This window comes from Athene noctua, chromosome 16 (genome assembly GCF_965140245.1).
Source record: "Athene noctua chromosome 16, bAthNoc1.hap1.1, whole genome shotgun sequence".
Lineage (NCBI taxonomy): Eukaryota > Metazoa > Chordata > Aves > Strigiformes > Strigidae > Athene > Athene noctua.
The window spans coordinates 684,126-712,106 of NC_134052.1; the positions used below are offsets into that span (position 1 = coordinate 684,126).

General features: G+C 41.3%; 1 protein-coding gene across 5 annotated transcripts; it reads left to right on the forward strand.

Annotated features, from left to right (window-relative positions):
- The first annotated feature begins 896 nt into the window (after positions 1-896).
- RBL1 (RB transcriptional corepressor like 1) lies at positions 897-27,564 on the forward strand. Of its 5 annotated transcripts, none has more exons than XM_074920176.1 (22): positions 897-1,072; positions 1,300-1,433; positions 2,395-2,595; positions 3,789-3,853; positions 3,946-4,074; positions 4,192-4,352; positions 5,083-5,132; positions 6,853-7,039; positions 9,527-9,693; positions 11,963-12,075; positions 12,629-12,732; positions 13,289-13,426; positions 15,059-15,223; positions 15,397-15,532; positions 17,141-17,407; positions 18,329-18,501; positions 20,490-20,666; positions 22,114-22,185; positions 22,370-22,458; positions 24,182-24,326; positions 24,740-24,920; positions 25,228-27,564. In XM_074920176.1, exons 1-22 carry the CDS (start codon positions 935-937, stop codon positions 25,338-25,340), a joined length of 3,105 nt encoding a protein of 1,034 aa, XP_074776277.1. In that variant the 5' UTR covers positions 897-934; the 3' UTR covers positions 25,341-27,564. The 5 variants fall into 5 exon arrangements, with proteins under 5 accessions (XP_074776277.1, XP_074776276.1, XP_074776273.1 ...); XM_074920175.1 differs by having other exon boundaries at positions 24,740-24,904; positions 25,170-27,564; XM_074920172.1 differs by having other exon boundaries at positions 22,370-22,454; positions 24,160-24,330; positions 24,702-24,904; positions 25,170-27,564.
- The last annotated feature ends 417 nt before the right edge of the window (positions 27,565-27,981 follow it).

Below are 27,981 nucleotides of genomic sequence, written 5' to 3' on the forward strand. Positions count from 1 at the left end.
CCCTACGTGTAATTTCAACCTGAGGAGTGGCTCCACGGTTTTCCAGTGGTCTAGGCCGGGATGTGATGTTACTGGTTTAGCCTGGATTTCTATCCCAGTCTCACTGAAAGGATTGGTTTGTGCAAGAGCAGCACCAGCCCTGTGGAGGGTTTCTAGGAACAGCAGCACCAGACGAGCATCTGAGGGGAGCAGGAGCTGTAGCAGATGCTCTGCAGCACGTCTGCTCGTCTTGTGGCTCCTGCCAAGCATTTGTTTGGCTGTTGCACTTTTCACTTGGGTATGTTTTAGCAAAAGGAGACATTTTACAGGAACGGTCTATACCATCTAGAAAGACAAAAAAAAATTTTAAAGGAAAACCCCACAATGATTCATTTCCCCCCCCCCCCCCCCGAAAAAGGGCAGCGATCTCTTGTAGAGGGACAGATGCCCAGGGAGCAACGTTCGGGGCAGGCCAGGGAGGGCACGTCTTTGTTTCTGAAGTTATAAATCCGACTGTAGGACTCTACGTCGCCTAATTATCACCAATGAAATGCATTTCCTGGCTTTTCATGGCAGTTGGTTTTCCTTGCGCTTACAGCAAATCTTTTTACAAACATTGCTGTACCTAGGCCGGCTTTAGAGGCAGGAATAGTTTGGGGAGGGCCAAGGTGAGCTGGTTCTCAGCGAGGGACCAGCCCGTGGCTTCCCGCTGAACGATCCCTGAGCTTTCACAGGAACATTTTAAAAGAAATGAAGCCCAGGCCGGTCAGAGCTGCTGCCGAGGGGGGCGGCGGGGGGCGGCGGGGCTCTGCCCCGGGCCCCCGCCCAGGGCCGCCCCTCACGCCCTGCCCCTCACGCCCCGCCCCTGGCCGCGGCCCCGCCCCCGGCGGAAGGCGCCGCTCCCTTCCGGCGGAGGCGTTTTGGCGCGCGGCGCAGGACCGGGCCGGGCCCCGCTATGTCCCGCCCGGAGCCGCCGCCCGCCGAGCCCGGCGCCGCCATCGAGCGGCTCTGCCAGGAGCTCAACCTGGACGCGGCCAGCGCCGCCGAGGCGCTGCGCGACTTCACGGCGCTGCGGGGCACCTACAGCCTGGAGGTGAGGGGGGCCGGGCCGCGCCGGGACCCATCAGGGGCGGAGCGGGCCGAGCCCTCGCCGCGGGGAGCGGCGGCGGCGGCGGGGGGGGGGGCGCCGGGGCGGCCTCTGCGCTGCCCGCGTGTCCGTAGGCGTGAGGCGCGCGGCCGGGAGCGCGGAGGGGCGGCCCTCGGCTCCCGCCGCCGCCGGTGCCGCCGCCCCCCGCAGCTGGCGGCTCCCGGTGCCCGCAGGGCGAGGCGCTGCACTGGCTGGCCTGCGCCCTCTACGTCGCCTGCCGCAAGAGCCTGGTGCCCACCGTGGGGAGCGGCCTGATGGAGGGGAACGGCGTGTCGCTGACCAGGATCCTGCGCTCCGCCAGACTCAGGTGAAGTTTCCCGGTTGCTCGTTGCCGCGGCTAATTGCCGGCTGCTCCGGCGCAGCGCCTGCTAACCCCCAGCTCCTTCAGGTACGCGCTCTTTTTCTCACGGCTCCAAGCGCTGCAGAATGCGTGTCCCGAGGTAAAAGTATAAAAGCAGTAAGCCGCCTTTTGTTAAGAATGGAAATAAGATGCAAATACATAATTTTCAACTTCAGGCCTTTGAAAAACTACCCACGTCAGACCGGCTGTTGTTCCACCCACGCCAGTTATTCCTTTTTCTTTTTGCAGTTAATTGAAACACAAACAAGACCTCTGGGTATGCTGTTAGCAATCCAGATAAGACTCGTGTCTGAGTCGGGATTTAGGCCAGATCACTGGAGGCGGTTCCCGGGGTCGGACCGGCCTCTGGGAGCCCAGAACTGTGCGGTGACATCGGTATGGGTCCCGCGGGGGCTGCCCTGGCTGCCGCAGCTCTGCCCGAGGTGATGGAACTGGGAGGGTTTCTCCTTCCACCTGAGGTGTTTGCAGCTGAGCTGCCAGAGTGGGGTTTACCCATGTAATTGCACCTACGGTTAACGGAGTCTTGTGTAGATAACTTTGATCGGTACAGGCTCTTGTTGGTGGTTTTGTTGCCTCTCCTGCCACCCCCTCGGCACACGCAGAGCTGTGCCAGCACTTCCCTTCCCACCCCTCCCCTGGCTGGCACAGCTATGCTGGCAGCCATTAGATAAAATTAGTGTTTCCATACCTGTGCCTTACAGAGGATCAGGGAGAAAAAGCAGACTGTTAAAAGGTGAAAGGCTTACAGTGTATAGGATTTGGGACTCTATCAAAATAAATTGTAAACCTATATATCAATCAAATTAGTCATTAAGGAGTAAATATGTTGCATTTCTGCTTTTTAAAAAATCCAAGCAAAAGACAGTTAAAACTCAAAATAAAGCCGACTTTTCTTTTTTCTTTTAAGCTTAATTCAGTTTTTTAGCAAAATGAAGAAGTGGATGGACATGTCAAATCTACCACAGGAATTCCGTGAGCGAGTGGAGAGGCTGGAAAGAAATTTTGAAGTGTCAACGGTGATTTTCAAAAAGTTTGAACCAATATTTCTGGATATATTTCAAAACCCATACGAAGAAACTTCTAAACCACAGCGAAGCAGGAAACAGAGGTATTTTTGAGATTTAATGTGACTTTTCCCTGGAAAGGGCTATGCCTAATATAGATTTGTGAAAATAAAGATCATTACTTGTGATTTGAAAAGTCAGGTAAAGTTCTGAAGTGATAGGGCCTCTCTGTTGTCTCGATTTTGAAAAGCAGTTAGTACAGAAACATCCCTAATCTCCACAGGGTACAGCTCGTGTCAGCAGAGCTCTGCGTCTGGGGCAGTTTGTGCAGTTCCCTGGAACGTGCAGAAACTGGTCCGTAGTGAGAATGTCTGTGTGTGGTGGGGGAGAGGTACAGCGAGGTGGATTCACTCGAGATACAGTGAGACCAACACTTCAAATGTTCAGCAGAAATCACTGCAGTAGCCCGAGGGCATTTTGTCCTGGCACAGTACTGAGGTAGTTGGTGTCATGGCACAATCCCTCTGTACAATGCAGAGACTGCGTTTCTGGGTTTTTAATGGGGTTGCCACATGAGGGGTAATGTGCAGATGGAAGAATGTTAAGCTGACATGCTCATTGTTGACAGACTTAGTAACTGGTGGTGTCATCTTCCACCTGCGCACAGAATTCTGCCTTTAATTAAAGGAGTTTGTCTGCACTCCCTCCGTCTGTGTGGCCGGCTCTGGGATGGCTTTTAGAGAGTGGAACCTCGGTTATGAGGGAGCCAGCTGGGCCTGTGCGAGGCGTTTTGCCAGTTCATGTGTGTCCTCTGGCTATGAGTGGGGGATGATCATTCTGGTAAAATGCTCCAGCATAGCTCCATGTCTGCAGGTAGAAAGGGTATTTCTGTTGCTGCAGCTCTTCACATATGGTAGGTGGCTTTCTGGGCATTGCTGCGTATTGGGAGAAACTGTTTCAGTATTCTCTGTTTACATTCCTTCATTGGCCCAGCGTTCATTAGTGTAACTGCAGTTTTAGCTTCTCTGTGGGCTACCTTGAATAATGCCCTCCGGGGTCTTCCAGCTCTGGGGTTTTAGATAATCTCTACTCCAAACATGGAGCAAGGTAGGAGACTGTTGGTTAGTTAAAGCTGAAGTGAAGACATATAACTTAGATTGTGCCCTAGTGTGTAATTAAGGTAGCAATGGCTCTGTTATTTTGAGCAAGGAAAGTGAATGAAATTTGTACTGTGAAACGAAACGAGCTTCAGCTTCCCGGAACTGAAGGCTGAGTTCTCCCTTTATCTCGTTGACAGGCGAGTGCCTTGTGGTGTTAAAGATCTCTTCAACTTCTGCTGGACTCTCTTTGTGTACACTAAGGGTAAGCTTGCTCTTTTAGCTGTGTGATTTGTATATGTTCTGAGCTATGAACTTCTTTTGTGTTGCTTGACATGATGTGCTGTCTCTTAAAAGGTAATTTCCGTATGATTGGAGATGATTTAGTAAATTCCTATCATTTGCTTCTGTGCTGCTTGGATCTGATTTTTGCAAATGCCCTTTTGTGTCCAAACAGAAGAGATTTGCTAAATCCATTGTTTAAAGGTAAGGTGGGGATGGATTATTTAAAATCAAATACGCTTTGTTTTCTTGCTTCTTTTTGAAGGAAATTGAAGGTTGGTTATTGTTTCTTCTCTCCCCCCACCTCTTCCCTGTTCTCAGGCTTACCAGTGGACTTCCACACGACAGAGATCAAAGCCCCTGAAGATCCTCCCTGCATCATTGCCACACTATGTGAGCTGCATGATGGGCTTTTAGTAGAAGCAAAAGGAATAAAGGAACACTACTTTAAACCGTACATTTCAAAGCTATTTGATAGGAAGGTACATCTTACTAGTTTTAAGAATGCATGGTAGTGCTCAGATCAATGATCTCAAGACCATTTAAATTCTGCAGGAAGCACGCTAATAGGCAAATGAACTTGGTCTGTGTCAGGTTTTCTTTGTATGTATTTTAGGAGGAGCAGAATTTACTCTCAGTTTTTAATGATGTGTTGTAAGGTCCCCTGTGTTTTAGCTTTTTTACATCAGTGGAGAATCTTTGCTTTCCTTTCTTGGCAGTGTGAAACTGAATTGTGGACAATGATGTCTTCTCCAGCTGAAAAACTAATCTTGTGAAATAATTTTATGGGATAGCTGTCACAACAGCATAGGTCCTTTTCTTGAAGTTTAGCAAAATGCTTTGGAAGGAAGAGGTTGAGGTTGAAGGTGTACAAATTGTTCTTTTTGGTTTTGATCCTGAAAATTTTTTCCAAGCTCTGTGGAAGTTTCTGTGTAGTTGTTCACCAGGTCAGTCCCTAACCTGCTGGTGGAACAGATGTTAAATAGCAGTACTGTTTCTGAAGAATGAGTGTAGAGCTTGGAAAGAACTGGACTTTGTCCGTGCGTGTTTGTCTTGCTAATGGCATTGTAGTCCTTTTGTCTAGGCAAAAAAAAGTCCAGTTATGCTCCTAAATCTCATTTCCTTTTTGGCTAAAACCATCATGCCCTCGCTGTTAAGAGTTGGAACAGTTTTGATTTTATTATATAATATATTTCTGCTTTTTATCCTTAGATCTTAAAAGGAGAATGTCTGTTGGATCTTTGCAATTTTACGGAAAATAAGTAAGTTACAGCTTAAGTTCTTAATCATGGGGTTTTATTTAATTTCTAAAACACAAGCCTTTGAATGCTAAATATTAGGCTTTCCTGTTCCTTTATCATACCATAACTAATGGTTTTTAATTACTTGTTAGTCAGAGCTGCAACTTGGCTGAAATGCTTTCTGGATCTGAGATGTGTCAAAAGTCGGGGGTCAGCTGCTTCCCTAAGGACAGGTTTTATGGTGCTTGCCCTTATTTTCTGGCAACTGTAACATTTGAGTAATCTAATGCAAATCAAAACCTTGACCCCGAAGTTCATGGATGTGTTTCTGTACACACCTCGAATATACCTGAATAGGGAAGTTTTTAGATGCATTTATCCATCTCCAATTGAGTGTATAAATCTGAATACAACAAAGTACTCAAAAGAAGCAACAATTGCAAAACCACAAAAAAAAGTAGAGTGTTTCTGTGGGAGGCAAGTATAGTTGCTTCAGAAACTTTTAAATTCACTTCTGAAAGCTAATTTAAGTGCAAAATATGAACAGCAGCTGCTTTGTTCTGGATTCCTCAAAGGATTTTTTTGCCTTTTCCAGAAATAGCTAATAATTTGGTTTTTCAAGGTGAGTTTTTAACTTGTTGGTTTGCTTTGAGAATTTTCAGCAAAGACTCAATTGTTTTAACAATGTAGGTAACATACAGATTTAGATATAAAATGGTGTTGCTGTGATCCATTTGAAGTTGTGAACTTCTCTTAATATTTCTGCTTAAAAATGAATAGCGTCACCGTCATGTGGAATGATACAGTAGTCCCTGGTTTTTGTAAGTAGCTTGACATCTAAAGGAAACATGGAAGCCAGTCTCTCTGTTTCTTTGTCCAAAATTTTCACAGACCTTTACTTTTTCTAAAAGACGTGGGGAAGGTGAACCTGTGATAGTCAGGTTTCCTGTGGGACCACAGAACCACTTGCATCGTGAATACCTTGTTACATTCCATTAATATACATGTCTGAGTGGTAGCTTGAATTGCTAAGACACTTTGCAGGCAAAAGCTATTTCATACAGCATTCATGTATCATGAAAAATGTGCAGGCAGGATTTACTGATGTGAGCTTTTTCTGATTTTTACCCAAAAGTTTCATTCTGTTTCCCAAGTATAAGTTTAAAGTTTTGCAGCGTTTGTGAGATTAAATGTTCCTGTTTTACAGTTGGGTTAGGTGGAATAAAGAAAATGAAAGATTTGTTTAGTATCATATGTCAGTGGTGACTTTAGATAAATCTAGGCAGCTAGCTCTTCCCTTCTCTGTATCGTTATGAAAATTATGGGCTACATAAGCAGCAAAATTAGAAATCAAATGTTGCTACTTTAATGCAACTACCGTTACTGTGTGCTCTGGGTATACAAGTATTTAACCTCTGATCAGTTGAGTTCTTCCAAACTGTTTTATTTGCAACTGGGATGGAAGCACTTTTCTTATTGAGAGCCAAATGTTGGTGGTAGCTTAGGAGGAAGAGTGGTCCCTGCAGCAGATCATCAAGGGAACGGGACGGGGTTTAAGTATGAAGGAAGGCAGGGAAGACTGCAGGTAGGTTGCTTGGGGTAGTGAAGTTTTGTTGACCAGCAGTACTGCTGCTGAAAGCATTAAAGGTTGGTTTAAGTTTTGTACCTTAGCTCCCCTGGCACCTTTTTTTGTTTCTTCAGTAGTTTAACCTTTGATATAAACCCTGCACTTCTCTTTCAGCAAAGCACTAAATAAAGAGTATGAAGAGTACGTTCTGACAGTGGGTGACTTCGATGAGAGAGTCTTCCTAGGAGCTGATGCTGAAGAAGAAATTGGCACTCCTCGAAAATTTCCTGCAGACATGCCAGTAGGGAAAACAGCAGCAAGAGCTCATGTGGAGTGTCATCTTCAGCAGCATTTTGAAAAGGTGATTTATTTAACATCTTGATCTCACTTTAAGTACTCCTTCAAGTTTTTCCATCCTTGTACACTATTTGAATCACTGAGGTGACTTTGAATTTCTTGAACTTCTTCCTGAGGGAAGATGATGAATGCTATTTGCAGGCTTCAGTGGATGCTGTCTTCCTGCGGAGAAATGGTGATGATGTCTTTCCTGTGGAATTTAGTAAATGACTGTTTCTTAAACAGGATGAGAGCACTTTCATGTGTGTAGTCTGGCTTTTGCCTGAGAAAAATCAGTAAGTACTTACACCTAAATATATAGGTCTTACAATTTTGTTCAAACTTCATTTGTACCCCATAAGAATGCCACAAAACCTTTACACTGGATTCCCCCCCCCCCCCCCCCCCCCCCAATATTTCCTTTTTTAGGACAGGAAAAGTCAACTTGTGTACTGTTCTACGGAAAATAACATTCAAGGCATAAAACCCAACAAAGTCTATCCCTTCATTACAAAAAGTAGCCTATAAACAGAGTTCATGTTTCACTGTTTAAAAATGTAAAATGTATTTAATGAAGTTGGCAGGTGGGAAAACACTTGATTACTTTCTAATCTTGGATAAGGGAGAAAAAAGTGGTGCTGGCTGTGTGAAAGAACCACACACTGATTTACATGTCAGTTAAAAAATAAGAATACTTACTACAAGATGCTAGTGCTGGTGTAAATCATAGAATGGTTTGGGTCAGAAGGAACCTTAAAGATCATCTAGTTCCAACCCCCCTGCCATGGGCAGGGACACCTTCCACTAGCCCAGGCTGCCCAAAGCCCCGTCCAACCTGGCCTTGAACCCTTCCAGGGAGGGGGCAGCCACAGCTGCTCTGGGCAACCTGTGCCAGGGCCTCACCACCCTCACAGGGAAGAATTTCTTCCTTAGGTCTAATCAAAATCTACACTCTGTCAGTTTAAAATGGTTACCCCTCATCCTACCCTTACACCCCTGATCAAGAGTCCCTCCCCCCTTTCCTGTAGCCCCTTTCAGCCCTGGGAGGCCGCTCTAAGGTCTCCCCGGAGCCTTCTCTTCTCCGGCTGAACCCCCCAACTCTCTCAGCCTGTCCTCACAGGGGGTGCTCCAGCCCCCCGAGCACCTTTGTGGGCTCCTCTGGACCTTCTTGAGCAGGTCGGTGTCCTTCTGCTGTTGGTGCCCCAGAGCTGGACCCAGCACTGCAGGGGGGTCTCACAAGAGCAGAGCAGAGAGGGAGAATCCCCCCTGCCACTCTCCCTGCTGCCCACACTGCTCTGGGGCAGCCCAGGACACGGGTGGATTTCTGGGCTGAGTGCACATTGCTGGCTCACAGTCAGTTTTTCATCCACTAACACCCCCAAGTCCTTCTCAGAGCTGCTCTCAATCCACTCATCCCCCAGCCTGTGTTTGTGCTGGGGATTGCCCTGACCCATGTGCAGGACCTTGCCCTTGGCCTTGTTGATCTCCATGAGGTTTGCCCGTCCCACCTCTCCAGCCTGTCCAGGTCCCTCTGGATGGCACATCCAGCGTGTGACCTCACCACACAGCTCGAACTTGCTGGGGGTGCCTCAATCCCACTGTCCGTGTCACCAACCAAGATGTTAAACAGTGCCAGTTCCAATACCAACTACTGAGGAATGTCACTCATCACTGTTCTTCACTTGGACATGGAGGTGTTTGCCCCAACTCTGAGTGTAAACATCAAGCAGGTTCCTACATTAATCATACAGCTTAGCTTTTTCTCCCAATTATAAGTGTGTTTCTTAGGCAATTTAAAGACAGGGGTTTGGAATGATTTTTACCGGTTTTGAACTTCAGTTTCTGTAGTATAATTACCTCATCAATATTTGTGCATACAGAGTGCAGGCTTAACTCTCCTCAGTATTTGCCTTTTATCTTCAAAATGTAGTCTCTTGTAATAATTAAAAACCAAATACTGTATTGCATCACTTCCAGAAAGCAGAGTACAAAATAGTAAGTGCAGTCAACAGTTCCATCTGCTTAGGGCTCCATCATTCTTTGGGTAAGGGGAGGCTTTAGGTCCACCAGGACAGCATTTTCCGAAGAACATTTTCCTGTGACCCTCTCCTAGGCAGCTGTGCCGTGTACTCCTTTTGTCACCCAACTACTGCAGTCAGGACCTGTGAATGGAAGCATATCCTTTCTCTTTCCTGCTCTGTATTTTGAATGCTTAAGTGAGCTTAAATATTCACAGGTTTTAAGATTTAAAATCTCATCTTCCTATATTTCATTTAAAAAAACTCTTTGAGTTAATTTTAGCGTGCCTGAAGATTTGTTATATTTTGTATTTGTCCTGGGAGAAAATTAAGTATTTTAGTCAGTTTTGAGATCACAGGTTTGATGGCAGCATTCGGGTAGCATAGCAGTGGTGTCATTTTAGTCTTTTGATTTTGCAGGAGGTGCTTATTCAAAAGATTTTTGAAACAGTTCAGTTGACTGATTGTATTTGTTATTTTTCTCCTTTTGGCAGAAGAGGTCATTTGCACCTTCAACTCCCCTGACTGGAAGAAGATACCTACGAGAAAAAGAAGCTGTCATCACTCCTGTTGCTTCAGCAACACAAAGTGTGAGCCGGTTGCAGAACATTGTGGCTGGATTGAAAAATGGACCAAGTGAACAACTTATAACTATTTTTGAGTAAGTATGTCCACTGCAGCTGCTCCCATACAAATGAAGCCTCATCGTTTCATACTTGTGACTGCCTTCTTGCTTAAATTTGACTTTTTTTGTTTGGTGCAGAATATTTTCATTTGTGTTCCTGTATTATTTCTCGCTGCAAGATCTTCTGTTTTCTAGATGATCTTGCCTTCTGGAGAAGGATAGCTCAGCATACACACACACTCCCTCCAGATTGTCACTATTGTATTAATTTAGCTTTAGTTTTTGCTAATGTAAATTTAACTGTCCGCTGGAAAGCCAAATACTTTTTGTTTGGTTGGGGGTTTTTTTAAGTTGTAAACAAGTATGGCTCAGTTAAAAGATGTAACTATTTTGGCAGAGGTTTTGGGGGAGGAGGGAAATGTTAGTCAACAAGCTATAATGTTTACCTTAAAGAGCTGGGAAGAGCAGCCTGAAGGCTCTCTGTTTCTCCTTCATACTGCTTCAGGATATCTTAATCCAACTTCACAGCATATATATAAGCCTAGCAGTGACCCTAATTCTCTTGCATAGCAGCAGCCATGTTTTCCACTTCTCTAGTTGTTCTGGTGACCCTTCTCTGAGCATGCTTCAGCTTATTGGCTTCTTCCCTGAGCCGTGATGTCTGTCCTAGGGCAGGCATCCCGGCAGGAGTTAGAGCATTCCCAGTCAAGAGCCTCTCACTCAGCCCTTATAGCTGCTATATGATACTGGGAAATCATAAGTGGCTACTGAACACAACCCCAGTCTTCCATGATAGCCATTTCTAGGACAAAGCCCTGTTGATTTATATAACTCAACCTATGGTTTTGGCTCCTGGATGCATGACTGCATGCTGGCTGTAGTGAAAGGCACATGCAAATGTTGGTGCATAAGCAGATGAGTATAAACAAAGTAATTTATCAGTAGAAGGTAGATCAGTGTTGCTTTATATCTCATAAAAAGCAATAATGTAATAGTAAATACCTGTAAAGCTGTTGGGTATTTTCTTAACATCCATGCAAATTAAGTCCTTGCCATATTATGGTGTCAGGCCTCCAGATATTTTTTATTAATCAGAATGGTCATTTAGTATTAGCATTTAATATTTAAGTGCAAAAGTATTGTTTTTTTAAGCAACCTTCATAAATATATGAAAAATACTACTTTTAGCTCTCATCTTTGAGTCACATGTATTTTGAAAGTTTTCCTAGCACTTGTTCTTAAAAGTTTACAGATGCTCAACAAGATGCATTTTTATTTTGAATATTTCTTCAGTTGTTTAAGGACTGTTTGATATTATTTTTATTACACAACTAAAATATTAATGTGTCTGCAACCTCAAATGAAAAATGTGTGTGTTCAAGTAATAAACTAGTCTGTCAAGAAAGATGTAAATCTTAAAATGGGGAAGAGAATTGAGTAAACCTCTGACAAGAAATATGCTGAGTAGTTTGCTCATCTTGGATATGAGTTCAACAAGCACTAGGCTATGTACTGCCTGATTAGGAGAAATGGAAAGAACTGTGTTTTGGACCATGTGTAATGTTCTGTGCTCTCAAATATTTTGTCTTTCAAATTAAAATACCTTGAAAACTTAACTTTGAAGTTAATCAAAAGGTTTTGTTCAATGAAACCTTCATTTATTTCAATGCTATAGCTTTTCTAAAAAAAATAATGTCCTAATTTGACACTAGTCACAAGCCACTGTCCTCTAATACAGAATTGCTGGAAAATCTGGAAGCATTCAGAGAGAGCATCTCCAGACAGAGAGATTCTCTGGCCCTTTTTTATGGTAGTGACTGTGGAGTTCATCCGTTCCTCTATGCCATGCTAGTAAATAAGGTATTTTTGGAAAGATGCTGACTCTTCACTTTGAACACTTTCCTCTACTCCCTCAAACCGTGCCTGGTTTGTGTGGTCTTGTGGATGCGTTTGGTTGTTTGGTTCCCTCTTGTAGCATCCTTCCTACTACCTTGTTCCTAGCAGATATATTTTTTTCCCCTGAGTGTGTTACTGTAGCTCTTGCTTCTTCCTGCATTTGTTCCAAAATCCACATAGCCTCCCTTAACTCTGCTAGGAAAGGATAAAAGGAAAAAATATTTCTGTATGGTTTATGTTTTCCTCTGTTCTCTATGGTAATACAGGTTGTTGCCTGATGAGGAAAGCTCAGTACAACTAGCTTCTCTTTATGTGGGTGATTTGGGTGGGGATTTTTTGGTTTTGAGGGTTTTTTGAAACTGGGTATTTGTTTATACAAACAAGTCTTTCTCTTTGTTTTCCGCTTCAGGTCTTGTGCACGCAGCCCTCTGGTAAGCATTGTGAGCAGGGTGAAAGAAATAGGTGAGACATTCTGTCGCAGCTACACTCAGTCAACAGATGAACAGCCAGGATCTCATATTGGTATGGATGGGAAATGCTGGGGATGTTTCAAAATATTAAACCGGGGCAAATGAAATGCATACATATGCTATCATCTAAGTATTTAATAGACTGGAGCTGGGTTTAACCCAAAACATATCCAAACAGAAGACTGTTGCTGTCAAACAGAACACTGTAAAGAATAAAACTTTATTGTGGGGTAAAACCAAGGTTGCAGTTCAAAATGGTTATCAACCAAGAGAGCATTGAAACTAAAGCAGCTCTCAACAACAAATGTAAACTTGCATTCTTCTTAGATTTAAAATTTAAAAGATACTGAATACAAAAAGGAAAAACTATTATTGCAACCATCTGCAAAATTACATCACTGGAAATATAAAATACATAATGCTTTAAAACATTTCTAGAATTTTGTGCTGTTCTTGTGACTAGTAGATCTCTGAACATACTTTTTTGATTTGCAGAGTCTATACATATGCACTGTTTTCTAAAAGCACAACTACTGGTCAATTTAGTCTTAAGACCGTTTGTGCAAACAGCATTTGGCTTAATTTCTGTTGGTTTTAAATTTCAGATTTTGCTGTAAACAGATTAAAACTGGCAGAGATCTTGTACTATAAAATCTTGGAGACTATAATGGTGCAAGAAACACGAAGACTACACGGGAAGGATCTGACTGTAAGTAAAGAACTGGCAAAAAAGGAGAAGGCTTTCTGTAACCCTCCCTGGGGGGTTATCTTTAGACAGTTCCAGAACAGAGCAGTCTGCAGTAAAGCAGGCTGTGTACATTGTTAATATTAAAAAAGGGAAAATATAAGGGAGATACCTAAAAGTTTTTACAGCTATTAAAAATGGTATGATTCTGGCATAACTACCATCTTAATTTGTGTTGCCTTTTAGAATCCCAACTTTATGGACAGATAACTTGTATCCTCTTCTTTATCCAATTAACAATATCAGTACTTGTTAAACAGCAATGCATTTGCTCTGCTTTGTGATTCACAATAAGGAGGCCAGTTTATTTAAGCATAGTATGAAAAATGTGATGATTTTGGCACTGTTAGTCTACTTCCAGTCTTTACCATTCTAAACTCCCCTGAAAAAGAGGAAATTGGGGAAAGCAGAAAAAAGCAGTAGCTCTTCTCTCCATCAGTAAGCTATGTGTTAGTGCCACAAAATTCAAACTTCCATTTCTCAAACCTCAGATCACTGACATTTTCTGTAATCTTTTCAGGCTCTCTTGGAACAAGATGTCTTTCACCGCTCCCTCATGGCATGCTGCTTGGAGATTGTGCTTTTCGCATATAGCTCACCTCGAACCTTTCCCTGGATCATTGAAGTTCTTGACCTCAGGCCATTCTATTTCTATAAGGTAAATACCTACTGTCTTAGGACTAGATCTTGTCTAGTGGATGGCAGGTTACTGGATTGACGGTTTTACAGGATGATGCTCTTCCTGGGTAATCAAGTAGGAGGAGGACCCATGATAATGCATAATATGCCTATTGTAAATTCTGGCTGTCCTTAAATATATTACCTGGAATGTGTAATGCCAGAGTTGAAGCTGAAATTTAAAGCAAGAATACAGTTTTGTAAATGGTACTTAACTGTAATGTGCTGTTGATCAACTTGTAGTTCTTAATGTATATACACTTAGTGCACTAAAGCATTCAAGCATATATTTTAATGATATTCATATTTACTGGCTGTAAGCTATAGTTCTGCTTATTAATGATAAAATAGCAATATTCTTTCCTTCAGCTACTACTGCTTAGCACAGGCTTGCTTTGTTAAATTATATTTTCTTCTCTGTTTTGTGTTATATAACAGAATCTTTTTTCCTGGGCATTCTCTACTTTTGCTCTTTTCTTATTCCCCCCTGCCTCCAGTGTCATTTCTGTTCTTTGACTTGTTTGATACTTTTACCATCTCTCTGTGTGTCTTCTGTTTTTACTAGATACCTAACAGGTTACTGCAGTTAGTCATGAATAAAACAGTAGTTCTGCTTAGATGATAACCAGAAAAATAAAACCCTTTGGGAAAGCTGTTTTGTATTCTGTTCTCCCTTCTTCCTTCTTTAATCCTCAGATGTAGGGCAGTAGTGAAACTGAAACAAATCTGTTGATATTGCTGTGGCTGTTGGTAGCCTATATCAATACCAGATGCACTGGTGCAGCTCCAACTTTGTGGAACAGATTTGTTTGATTTGAATTTTCGCTATTCAGTGTATGTTCTTGCAGCACTCTTACTTGAAAAAAATTGCCATTGCAAACTTCACAGGAGAGCCAATATTTATTCTTCCACTTGTGTCATTTGTAACTTTGTTCTTTGGATGCATATTTTCTGTAGTATAAGTAAGTAACACATCAGTAAGTTCTCCAGGGAAGTTTTATGTCATTTCTATTTCTGGAGCTGTAGAAAAACAGGCTGAATGTTCTTCTGTCAGAGATAACATAATGTGGATCTTGCACTGGAGCATAGGGGTGGACTGTGATATTCCAAGGGCCCATTCAACTCCTTTCAGCCACGATTTGTAAATGTTAAGGGTTATAACTTTTTTTAAATGAACTTTAGAACAGTTATGGGCAGCTTGTTTGAAAGGAAGGAAAGCTTAAATGCTGGGGTTCTCACGTACCCAGCCTCAGCAGATATAACTGCTTCTGTCTTCCTAGGTATGCTGTACATGCTTGGTGAGCACTGTGTGTGTTGGTGCTTTCATTCTTACATGCTTAGGGATGGTGAAAGGGCCTTAAAAAAATCCCTGGTGTGTGTTGTTGTGCAGTGATGGGATATCTGCTGTCCATCTTCAACGCCTGGATTGCCTTTAGGAAAGGGGTTAAAAAAAGAGGGATCAGAAGAGGGTTAGGGAAGATTAAGATGTGGGGAGGCTGGAGCATTATATGTTGAGAAGTTTTGAACAGGGTCCTGAAATGAATAACGATTTGATAGTGCTAAGCGTGAGTGATGTGACTTTGCTTTTATGCATATGTCTTGTTGCCATTAGGTAATTGAAGTACTGATTCGCTCTGAGGAAGGACTTTCCAGAGACATGGTGAAGCACCTCAACAGCATTGAGGAACAAATTCTCGAGAGTCTCGCCTGGACTCGGGACTCTGCACTCTGGAATGCCCTCCAGGCCTCAGAAAACAAGGTCCCAACCTGTGAAGAAGTATGTTACCCGTTTTCCTTTTCTTAGGAAAATCATGTTTGTTTCCTTACTGTTATTTGAAAAGTTTTCTGTATAAACAAGACAATCACTGCATGAAACCTTCTGTTAACAGATTGGCACAAAGAAGGGGGAGAGCTATTTGTTATCTTACACTGGCATTTCTTTCTTCTCAGGTAATATTTCCCAGTAATTTTGAAGCAAGCAATGGAGGAAGTGGGCTTGGGCATTTGCCAATGATACCGATATCTCCTATAATTCATCCTCGGGTAAAAGAGGTTCGGACAGATCTTGGTGGGAGTTTAAGACGGGGTATGTTTAAGACAAAGTTTCTGATATGATTCAAATGTGTGAATTTGAGGAGAGGGGGTTTAGACTTCTTTATAACTGCAATAAGCAATCTTGAATCTGAATTAAGCGTTCAGAGTTGTGAAGCCTCTCATTTGATGAAGGGAAGGTCTAGATGCATCTGGTCAAACCCTTGTTGTGTCTTACTGGCAGCAGATGTTGGTGATAATGCTTCACTTCAGAACTGGAGCAGGTTTTGCCTCTGTGTTGATCCAAAGGTTGCATTACTCTCAGGTGGGCAGTCATCTGGTCACTTATTGTCCTTTACTGTTCAAATTTTTCCAGGTTGGTGGGGTTTTTTTGTTCTCGGTGAGTTTGGATTTTAAGTGACTTATTTTTTTAAAATGGAATGACAGAGCTGCATTTATTCCTCCTTCCTACTGAGATTTTTTTTTCAGGAGGGGAGGACAATACAGACAATACTGTCTGCAGTATTCTTTCCTCTGAGGAACTACCTTTGCTCTTTGCATAATCTTAGGTATCACACAGAACTGTCTCTTGACAGTTAAGGTGAAGAGGCAGTGGCAGCACTGCTGTTGCTTTTTTTACTTCCCTCATTCGGAATTGCTGCTTTCATTGTATTCCAGACACAGGTTCTTGCTGGTGCAGTTTTTGTTTTTGTGTATTTGTCTGGCAAACTGCACTACGAGACTGTTTTTTTAAATACTCATTAGGAGAGAGAGAGAGATATATACAGTTGCTGTAGGTTTTATGGTTAGTTGTTTGATGGAAGGGGAAGCAACTTGGAGATGGTGTCATATATGGGTAGGGCTGTGTGAGACTTTCTCGTGTATGAGAATGTGGTACCAAATGCTTCTGCTAATTTCAGATGGAAAATGGTGGGGTTTGGAAATGTTTATTTGCCCCTGATAACAAGAAAACCATCCTGGCAGAGTTAGAAGTAAGGTCTCTGACCAGTCTTACCTGACCAGCTATCCAGAAAGCTTCTGCTTTATGGGAAATAGGAGACTGCTGTCACTGGTATCCTTGCAGGTGGCTAGCAAACTTACACAGAAATGCAAAAAGCCAGAGGAGCAGAAGCCTGTAAATGAGTATTGTGTGCTTCAGTCTTGCTACTGGAGCAAATCTTTGAAAGCCACAGAAAAGCCTGAGAGGAGCTCGGGGTAGATGAGGGTGGAGGCTTCTGACTGGGGTTAGTTTAGAGGGTTTTAAAGCCAGAACATACAGAAGACAGTACATGCAGGGAATGCGGTCAGTGTTCTGCAGAGTACACTTGCAGGTACTAAGCTGTGAAGCAGACTGCAGTGACTATCTGTAACTCTGCATATCCCTCAGTTTCTGTGGATTAGCTCGGTTACTCTGGTCTTCCATGTGGTACCTGATTGGGAAACTGAGCTACTGGGATGACTGCAGAATAAAAGGAGACAGTTAGACTATAGCCCTTGTTCATATGGCCTAGGAACAGTGAACTGTGAGGTTGGTTCTTAGGTAGGAGTGATTTCTTGTGCTCTGGTTTTGTAGTTGGAAGGTTAGCCTTTTCCCCTCTCATGGGTAACTATTCCTGTTAAGTTTCTTCTCTTAAGGTGTGTTTTATTTTCCTTTGCATACTAGACATGCAGCCATTGTCACCAATCTCTGTTCATGAGCGCTACAGCTCTCCTACAGCTGGAAGTGCTAAGAGAAGGCTCTTTGGAGATGACAGCCCCAAAGAAATGCAGATGGAAAAAATTTTAACAGAAGGAACTAAGCTGACAATTGCTCCAGCATCAAGCATTGCGGCTGAAAATGTATCAGTTTCTCCTGGCCAAACAGTGCTGACCATGACAACAGCCACAATACCGGGAAAAACGGGGCAGAAGGTTACTATCCCACTGCATGGTATGGATTCTTCTCATTTTTATTCTCTACTAGATGTTTTGTTTGCTCTTAAAATCTGCTTAGACTGACACTGCATTTTGAATATGTATCACTTTTTTTTAAAAGAACATGTATCACTTTATAAATAAATTTAAAAAAAAAAGCTTAAGTTTGTGCTGAAGTCTCCTTCTGTCATGGAGACATCTGATATCTGACAAGCATCCCGAGGATTCCTCCTTGCAAACAAAGTTGTGAAGTTCTTGCTTCTTCCAGTTACACCTCACCACAGATTAAACAATGCTTTGGTTCTCGGCTCCATTAATGATTTACTACTGTTTGGTCTGTTACAATCTTAAAGGGCACTGGAATTTCTTGATAAGGACATTAGCAAAACAGTGGGGGATTTTTATTTTGCTGAAGTTGTGTGATGCTGGAGTATTTCTGGAAATTATACATGAGAAGTGAGGTTTATAGCCTTTTTTAATTTAAAAACTGCATATATAGATAAAGATGACAAAAAAATCCACTTTTCATCTTTAAAGAGATTTTCAGCAAGAGAATTTGACTGCTGAGGAAACTAATTAGAACTGTATACAATTTGTTGTTAGGTCTGCAGAATAATAGAAAAAGAAGAAAGGGAATGCCCACTTCCCCTAAAATAATGGAACAATGACTACAGAAAATGTAATTTCTGGTAAACTTTATACTTTCAGATAGCTTTAGAAATAATCATTCACATCCTTGTCCTTCCTTTTAAGGATTACCAGAAATGTAACTTTTAATCATTTCTGAAGACTCGAAGGGACAGTCTTTTTAGCATCCAGTGCAGAAGAATGAGATGTCTTTAGTATGAAATGTTTGTGAATGAATTTATGATTCAGTCTAACTCTGCAGCATGAGGAGAGCAAACAATTTATTTCTGGGTGTGTATGTCATCTCCAGGTATTGCAAACGAGATGGGTGGGATCACATTGATACCCATTTCGATGAATTTAGGTCAGCCATGTAAACTGGAGGCTCCCTGCCACCCTCAGGTGAATCAAGCGCAAGAAGTGCATATCTCAGCAGCAAGCAAACCAAAGAGGACGGGATCCTTGGCCCTGTTTTACAGAAAGGTAAGTGTCTTTGTTAGGAACTCATGCTTTACTTCTATTCAGGGCCATGCTGAAACTTTTCTCCTTGTGCAGTTTTCATTACTTTTCAGTCTTCATGTACTTTTTATTTGGCATGAGCAGTTCTTACACACCTGGGAGGAGAAGAGAAAAGATGTTGTCAGGTGTTTCAAATAATCCAATTTTACTCCTTCCCCTCCTTGATGTGCCATGGGTTTTTTTCCTTATAATTAGCAGGTTCTATAAATAACTACCTAAGAAATTGTCCTGGTTCAGCTAGGATAGGGTTAAGTTTTCCCCAGCAGAGAGGGGGAAGGGATCTCCAGCTGGGTTATTCATACCATGCTGACATCAGGTCAGGGCGCGGGAACTTTTTCCTTTGTGGCTTTGGTTGCGGGGAGCACAGGGCTGTTTGTATCCATTGCGGTATTTCTCTGTATATCTTTTGTCTTGTTTACTGTTCTTGCTGTTTATTGTTATCATTGCTACTGTTGTTGTTCAGATTGTTTATTACACTGTTGTATTAAATTTCTTATTTTAACCCGGGGTTTGTGCCTCACTTCCAGCCTGACTGGCTGAGGGTGGGGGAGGGACAATGGCAACGTGGTCTCTGGTCCCAGCAGGGCTTAAACCAACACAAATATTGGTAGTTTTTACTGCCCTTGTCTCTTTTCACAGCCTTGCACATTTGCAAGCATTAAACTATCAGGGATTATTCTTCTGTGTCTTGCTCATTCAAAACTGCGCTCTTTCAATCCTGCATGTGGAGATTCTCATCTGCAATTTTCTGAGGTCTACCCAGTAGTGCCGATGTTCTTGTATGGGGCCTCAGAAATCAGTGATTAGTAACACACTATCTAAAAGTTTCTAGAAAGAAGGAACTTCTTAAAATAATAAAGGATTTAAGGGGTAAGTTAATAACTGGGTGTGCTTCAGAGAAACTTCAGAGTACTTGATTCTAGTTGCTTTCATTTCCAATGTGGAGTGTGTGAAGGCCTTTAGAGGAGGCAGGGGTAACTTGCCTAAATGCCTGCAAAGAATATATGAAATATTAGTCTTTTTTGCTGTTATTTTCAGAAGCTTTTCCCTTTTATGGTCTCTGTATTGTTAACCTAGAAAATTCTACAATGAACAATCTTTAAGGTAAACCTTAATACAGAAACTAATTCCTGGGATTATTGGTTCCTTAATTTTTGAATTTTTTCTTTAATTTTGATATTGACAGTCTCTCTCTCTGAGAATGGATTAAGAATTGATTAGCCAGCTGCCAGGCATGAGATCAGACTGCATTTTGGAAGCTTTACTCTCAGTTGGGGGATACTTCAGCTGTAGTGATGTATTTGACAAACCATGTGCTAGGCAACATATTCCTCTTAGTTATGAAGGTGAACTAAAATCTTCACTCAAATTTGTCTTTAAATTTTGACATTCTATTTAGTGATCATCATATTCAAAATAAGAGTTTTCTCCCTGCTTTCCTTTCTTGTTCCTGTTCAGTAGAGCAAATGAAAAGGAAATGAACTCTTTCTGCTTTCCAACATAAAAGAATGTGCCTGATTACTATTCATGAAGTGAGAACTTCTGAAATTAAGAAGGCTAATGTTGCACTTGATAGTTATTTCATGGTTTTGAGACAGCTTTTTGGTAATCAAAAAGGAAAAAACAACACTGTCATCTTTCTAATCTAAGATTATACTTAATTGAAGTATGTCCCTTCTTTGTGCTTGTTGGAAGTGTTCCACTAGAGTGAGTGATATGACACAGAAGCCATAGTCATGTTTTTAAGCTGATTTCCTATAAGCATTAGAGATCCAACATCTGAACGGAGTTGGCAGCTTGGTGTTTGAAGACATTGTCTTAGGCAGAGGGGGGAAATCTTGCAGAAACGAGCTATTCAAGAATGGAACAGCTCTACTTTGGGGACTTTCATTATTGCAGTCTAGGTTAAACTTGTTTGGCTTGACTCTTTACTGTGTGTCTCTTTTTTCCAGGTTTATCATCTGGCAAGTGTGCGCTTGCGTGATCTGTGCTTAAAACTGGATGTTTCCAATGACTTGCGTAGGAAAATATGGACATGCTTTGAATTCACGTTGGTTCATTGTGCTGATCTAATGAAGGACAGACATTTGGACCAGCTCCTCCTCTGTGCCTTTTACATCATGGCAAAGGTAACATGTAGTTTTAAAAAAAGTCAGGGAATTTTACGTCAATTAAAAATGTAAATGGTGTTCACAATTCACCATTTGCTTTCTTCATGTCATACTACTGGATGGAAGCGAGAAGTCCTTCCAAGATGTGGATGAAGTCCCAGTGTATTTTTCCTTGTTTTGCATAATCTTAAATGTTCAACCAGCCAATTAGTTGAAAGGGTTTTTCTTCTCTTCTTAAGCACATTCACAGTGAGCACTGGTCAGCAGTGTGTGATCTCTGCCCCGTATTTGTTTTCTGTCCTATTTGTCATCTTCACAGTCTGTGTAATCTGAACTAAAAATGCTTTTACAGTTACAGAATTATGCAGGTGCAAAAATCCACAGGAGCTCACAACCTTACATATGGATGGAAAGTTTCTATTCTAAAAAATCCTCTTTGCATTTGAAGATTCAGGTTGAAGAGTTGAGCTTGATTACTCAGTTTGCCAGCATTGACTTAAGGTGTTAAGTTGGATTGTGAAACTGGAATACAGGTTTGACTCAGACTTGAGAGCTGATGGTTACAGTGGCCACCAAGTCTGATGCAGATGCAAATTCAGGACAGTAAAACTAAGCCCAGGCTCCTCTGAAACACTGTGGATGGATTACCTTTTCTTCTTGAGGAAGACAAATGAAGAGGACCACTATCTGTGGAGGGAAACTGATGTTCAAATTGTGACCACCTGTGCTCTTAACTGCAGCATAGCTTAGACTCATTTGACATCAATACTGATTGCTTTAGAAAAGCAAAACCATTGAATAGTCAGTGCTCTGTATTTTATCATGCAGTTTGTCTGTTGTTTGAGGGGCGGGCGTTGTTAGTTTGGTTGGGGTTTTTTTTAAATGCAGTCTTCTGAGTGCTGTCTCCAGTGCATTGTGAGACCTGGCAATTTAAGCAGAGACCTTGATAAGTTCTCTCATAGCTCCTACTAGAAAAATGGTTGCTCATCTGCTATTAAAATTACAGATGGCTGAAAAACAGGTCCTTTAACAAATGGGTTGTGTTGAAGTACAAAAGCAAGCTGAAATTGCATATGTGTATGTATGTACCTGCCTAGTATTTTGTTCAGGATTTTCTCACTTTCTGTTTAGAAAAGTTAAGGGGTCTGGTTTTCAAATTTACAAATACATATTTGACTTAATATTTCCCTTCTTTAATTTTTAGTGTCACTAGAAGAAAAGCCAGAAAAAGAATAATTCCTAAGCATCATAAGTAACAGAAGACTTTAGTAGTTAAGAAACAAGGAATGCCTGAACAAGAAAAATGCTTATTTTTTCATATTCTCTTCAGCAGAACTAAGTTTTAAAATTATATATTCATAGTAATACTCACAAAAAAGCTTTTCAGAGGAAGCTATTGGAGTAGAACGGACCTGACCAGCCTTGCTGCTTGCCTTTTGGTCTTCAACAGCCTTTTCTTTTCCAGGTAACCAAAGAGGAAAGAACTTTTCAGGACATAATGAAAAGTTACAGAAATCAGCCACAAGCAAATAGCCATGTGAGTAGATAGTATTGCCTTTCCTTCTTACAAATCTCAGGTAGATGTGGCTTTTCAAATGTTTATGCTGATAAAAGTCAAATCCTCTTCAGTGTTAGATTAATTCTTATTCAGATAGATTTCATCTAGTTGTCTCACTTCCTTGTTTTCTTTGACAAGAGTGTTTTTCCCTGGTGTCCTTTAGGTTTATAGGAGTGTCTTGTTGAGAAGCATTTCTGACGATGTCCTATTGGACAAAAATGGAAACAAAGATGTGGAGATGACAGAAGGTAGGTAAAGCAAGTAATCTGCTGTTTTTAAAAATGTACTTGTGGGCTTTTAAAGAACTGAACTGTCAAGTGATAAGGAGAAGTGAAGCAAGTTTTACATTTTTAAATGTATTAAAGAAAAATGTATTGTTGAAAAAGAAAAACCACCATCTTGTCAGTAGCCCTTCTGTGTGCTAGATGCAGAAAATATGCTTCCTAGTTGGAAAAATGTTTAATATTATTTTTTAAAATTTGGTTGTTCAAGGCTTACTTGTTTCCTTAGTGTGTCAGTGATATTGCAGTTCTTAGAGAGCAACACTAGTTAACAAAATAATGAACAGTACCTGGAATATTATGACAGGTTTTTTCCTTAATATCACCTGTTCTGAAGACTTAAATAGGGAGAACATATTTCAGAAAATAAAAATTATGACTCCGAGACCACTATTTTTTTATATTCAGGTTTCTTTTAAATGGTTGATATTTTCTTTGCTCTGGGTTAAAGGAGAAAAGAGATAAGAATAGTATTTGAGAAAAGCATGAAAATGGTGCCATGCCTGTTTTTAGTGACGTGTCAGGAAACCAAGAGATCACGAGCCCATGTATGAACCCCTGAGCAGAGCAGATCTGCAGCCAGGATGCATGCAGAAATTTAGAAGACTCTTCTGTATGGTGAATTCCCACCATGGGTAGGATTCAACTTCTTAAGCAAGTACTAGAGCCATTTTTAAATGTCTTTTGAGGGTTCCATGGGGCTCCAGGAAAGTGCTGATCTCCCGTAGGTTCAGCATCCTGTCCAGTAGATCCACAGTTCTTGGATGTCGTAGAGCATCTGAAGTGGCACTGGGCTCTCTGGTGTCTTCTCAAACAACTGCACTTGGTTAAAGTTCTTCAGTTGCTTTTTCTGCCAGACTTTTTCTTGGATTAACAGACTACTGTGTCCTTTATCTAGTGTTAACTCCAGGTCTTTTGACATCAGCTTACAGGAATACATGCTTGTGTTGTGACACAAGGCAGCTGCAGTAAGGAGTCGCACAGTCATCAGCTGAAGCTTTTGATGTGTGTCTCGTGTCAGTGATTGCAAGAGGCTTTACTCTGTGTTGCCCTGTTTTGCTTGGCAGTGAACAGTACGGAGGATGAAGCACAGAAGGCTGTATGCAGTCCAGCCCAATTAGGGGAGAGAGAACATTAACAGAAATACACTTGCTGTGTGGCTGCAGCTTTTTCCACTGAACAACTGTTACGTAATACGCCTGAACAAATGGTGTCATGCCTTCCTTGCAGCAGACACGAGTTCAGTACCAAGCTATTCTTTGCCAGGTGGTCACTCTCACACAAGTTGAAAGCAGGGAGTTATCAGACTGCTTAAAGATTAGTTTTAAGAGCAACAGATGGCTTTGTATCACTCCCCAAAATAAACCTGGGAAAAGGGGTCAGCTATGTTACAATTTTTTGCTACAGCTATTTCCAGGTTTGGAATAAAGACTCACCTGGGCCTTTTTAGCCAAAATCTGCTAACTTCCTAGCAGTGATTTGTAGCTTCTCCTAATGTTCATAACCAGCTAGAACACAGCCTGATCCTGCTTGAAGCCCATTTCTTTAATTCACCTCATTAACTAGCCAATTTATGGCTGAGTTCTTGTCAGCTGGATACTGTAAGTTTGAATCTGAAGTGCTCAGTTTGCTGATGCTGTCTCTGAAATCTGACGCGCTCTCTTATTGTTAGACTCGTCTGTGAAAACTGGCAGTTCCTCAAGACAATCCACATCAGAGAACTTCAGTAAGTCGGGAACAGAGGAGAGAGGAGATCTTATCAAATTTTACAATGCAGTCTATGTAGAAAGAGTAAAATCATTTGCTCTGAAGTACGATATAACAAACCAGGATCACGTAGTAAGTATTTTGGAATTTTACTTTATGTAGTAGCGACAGTTGGTTTTGCATCAGCATTGTTGTCAATAATCTTGTTCTGTAATTCACCTAGTGTGGTTACAGAAGTCAAATAGTTATAGGCAATGGTATGAGGACTTGCTTTAACAGCCTTTCCAGAGGACAAATGCAGATGCAGTTCAACTTCCCTCTATCAATGCAACACCTGTTTGCTCAAATGCCTATGGAGTGTCTGTGTAATGCATCTGGAAAATAAAATTTTTCAGTTTGGTGGATGCTTGATCTGTTGTTGTAACTGCTGAGGGATAAAATCTTCTAAAGGCCTGGAAGTGTATTAATCTTTCTTTCTGTGAAGTTCAGTTAAGTACTGCTCTTAAGTATCTTCTGATTCTATCCAAATTTGCCCTCTCATACAGGTAGAAGCCCCTCCCATGTCTCCATTCCCCAACATTAAGCATCAGCCGGTGTCTCCTCGGCGGATCTCTCAGCAGCACTCTGTTTACGTTTCACCTCACAAGAACGGTGCCTGCCTGACACCTCGCACTGCACTACTGTATAAATTTAATGGGAGCCCTTCCAAGGTAGAAAACAAAAAAAGTTGAAAGGGGTCTGGTTGGGGGGGGGGGGGGGGTAATTAATCTCCTAATTAGGATATGTTCTAATGCAGCAAGGTTTCATTGAACTAGCCTCTCGGTTTGTGGTGAAGGGTAGAATTCTTCATGTAAAATCCATCACTCGCTCAGCAAGGAGGTTCAGAATAAGTTTTTGTTCTCATATAGTTGAAAACCAGAGCAAGTTTGAAATGGAGTCATAGTAACTCATGATTATTTTTAATCTTGATTACAGAGTTTGAAGGATATCAACAATATGATAAAACAAGGAGAACACAGGAGTAAGAAGCGAGCAATAACAATCGATAGTGACACTGAATCCCCTACGAAGCGACTCTGCCAAGAAAATGATGACGTTCTACTTAAACGTCTCCAGGATGTTGTCAGTGAAAGAGCAAATCATTAAAACTGCCCCTTTTCTGTGGAATCTAAAAGCTACAGAGTTGGATACAGCTGTTTATTTCTATGTGCTATTTATTTCCTGCTTTTGTATACAGATAACTGCCAAGTTTCTTTAATATTGAACTTTTACCTGACTTCTGCAGGATGCAAAAAGCACGGATTAAGTAGTAAATTCCAGAAAATGAGAGGCGGTGGTGATCTTCATTCCCAAAGGCCACACTGTGCTCTAAGTTACTCTGTTTGAGCTGTTTCAGCAAAAGAACGATCTGTAGAAAGCCATATTGGATGTTCTCAAGCCTAAGTTAGAGCATTGTGAGTTCTGAGTGTAACTCAGCTTCTAGTAATACTGGTTTTATTTTTGGAACAAGAATGATAAGGAAATGAATGAAGTCAGTAAAGTTGCCTCAAGCTTTTGGTATTTGGGGTAGAAACTTTAAAAGTGCCTTATTTTTAAAAGAATGTGGATTTTTAAGCATTATTTTACTGTGAAGTAACTGTAGTGAAGAACAAATTGATCATTTAGCTTCAGGAAGAGCTGAGCAGTTTTGAACTGTATGATTTGTGCTGTGATCCATCTTCTGTCAGAACTTAAGTAAAAGTTTATGCTATGACATGGATCAGAGAGCTTTTGCAACAACAAAGGCAATAATCAAGAAGTACAAATAGCACTGACTTGAATTGGACACTGGCATCTGCTAAAGCACTGAGATACAGTTCAGTGAATCTGAATTACTTTTTCTGAGCTGGTGAATGCTGCCATGGGAGAGCTGCTCCTTTCCAGTTGAAAGTCTGATGGCAGCCCTGCTGTGGAAGCTGTTCATACGTATTTCAGCGTACCCATGATGTACAGGCTGGTTACAGCTGAAAAACAGCTGGGGCTTTAGCCATCTTACAGCTGTTCAAATGCACAAATTCATATCTCTTCATTTTATTTTTTTTCTGAAGATCTTAGCCTCTTGTGTAGTATCTACACTGAATGTAAGCCCATCAGATAAGGCATGTTTGTATATATGGGGGGTTTTTAATAGCTGTTAAAGGCTTAGATTCATTTGGAAATGTGTAAATGCCAGCATCCAGTTCTTGTAACTGAGTTTTTAACACTGAGGGATTTGGTAGGAATTTTTACTAAAATGGGAGAAAAGTCAAGTTTATTCATTACTGTAAATCAGTAGTTTGATCTTATTTCATAATTGCATTTAAGATTAGAGCCATAAAGAAACTTCTCAGCACTGTATTTTTCAGTTTGTGTATATTGAACTGAAAAAAAAAAGAACGATTACATAGGACTTGTTTAAGGACCTCTGTTCACTTCATTGTTTGGTTTGTTTAGTGTATGCTGCAAGATTTACTGTACCACAGTTCCAGGGAAGAACACTGATGATTTCAAGCAGTCTCAGCTAATGAATCTGACCAGCAATGATAGAGGAAAAATGTATTTAAAGGTGTGCATGTGCAGGGACCCTACTCAGCAGTGAGTAGAAAGTTTACAAGCTCTATAATTAGTAAAATCCTCAATTTTTTCACTTATTTCATGGAGAGCTGCAGTGTGAGGAAATGGCCATGCAGTGGACTAGGTTTCATGCAGATTCTTCTGTTCACTTCCTTTAAATTTTATTCAATTTTAATATTTGTCTTCAGATCTTGAGATAAATAGTACAAGAGAAACAACCTTTCTGGCTTGATCTGCTCATCAGTGCTGTTACAACTACAACCATTCAGTGTATATACTCCAGTCCCTAAAAGCCTCCTGTGGCTTGTGGGAGAAATGGGGAATTTTGGTTTAGCTTTTGGCAGTCTGCTTTATTTGCATGGAGCACCGCAGCCTTTCTGGATGGGGAAACGTATGATCAGGCCTAACAGCGTACGTCTTTCAGCAGTGTTGTATGGCAGGCGTTTAGTTGATTTGGTTTTACTTCAACATCATGTGCAGATCTCTCTTCACCTATCTGCCCACCACACTGTTATTGTACTCTCTGAAACTGTAGAAAACTGATGGTGCTAAAATCCTTATTAGTTGTAGTGTGTAGTGTTTTTTCATTAGAAAAATTAATGTACTACAACTGGATGCAATTCAGATTTTTTTCACCTTTTTAGGTGATGATAGAAAAAATATTTTTGGACTTGCTGAACAGCTGAAACAGTAGCCTATGAAAAATTTGTAACAGTTTCAAAGTGCCTTCATGTGTAAATATGTATTTTATAATAAACAAAAATTATTTTAACCTGTGTTTTCTGCATTTTTCCATGGTCTTTCTGTGGTAATTCGTTAAATGGTGCCTTCTGTCTGCATTTTCTGTATTGTCAAAGACCTTAATCATTTTTATGCTCCCTCAAATTTCTCCAGCATTTTTTCAGTTTAAATTCATCATCTTTCAAGTGATGTCTGAGGTTTCTTCCTGAGGTTCCTGTACTGTTTGCACTTCAGTCAGATGCAGTTTCTGGGAGGAGGAGGTAATACATATTAAGTAACCGAACAACACACTGAAAAGGAGAAGATCCCACAGTGATAGGTGGGGTGCCCACAGAGGGAGGTGTGACTCCAGCATAGTCACAGCTGTTGGACTCACTGTGGGCTCCCAGTTCTTAAGATCCCACCAGCTGTGGGGTGCTGGTCCTGGCTGCCCTCCTCCCATGTGCAAGTGTAT

Coding starts and splice junctions, on each gene's coding strand:
- RBL1 (XM_074920172.1), top strand. CDS start 935: ATGTCCCGCCCGGAGCCGCCGCCCGCCGAGCCCGGCGCCGCCATCGAG. Junction 3,854..3,945: donor TCTCTTTGTGTACACTAAGG/GTAAGCTTGCTC, acceptor GTCTCTTAAAAG/GTAATTTCCGTATGATTGGA. Junction 9,694..11,962: donor CAACTTATAACTATTTTTGA/GTAAGTATGTCC, acceptor TTTCCGCTTCAG/GTCTTGTGCACGCAGCCCTC.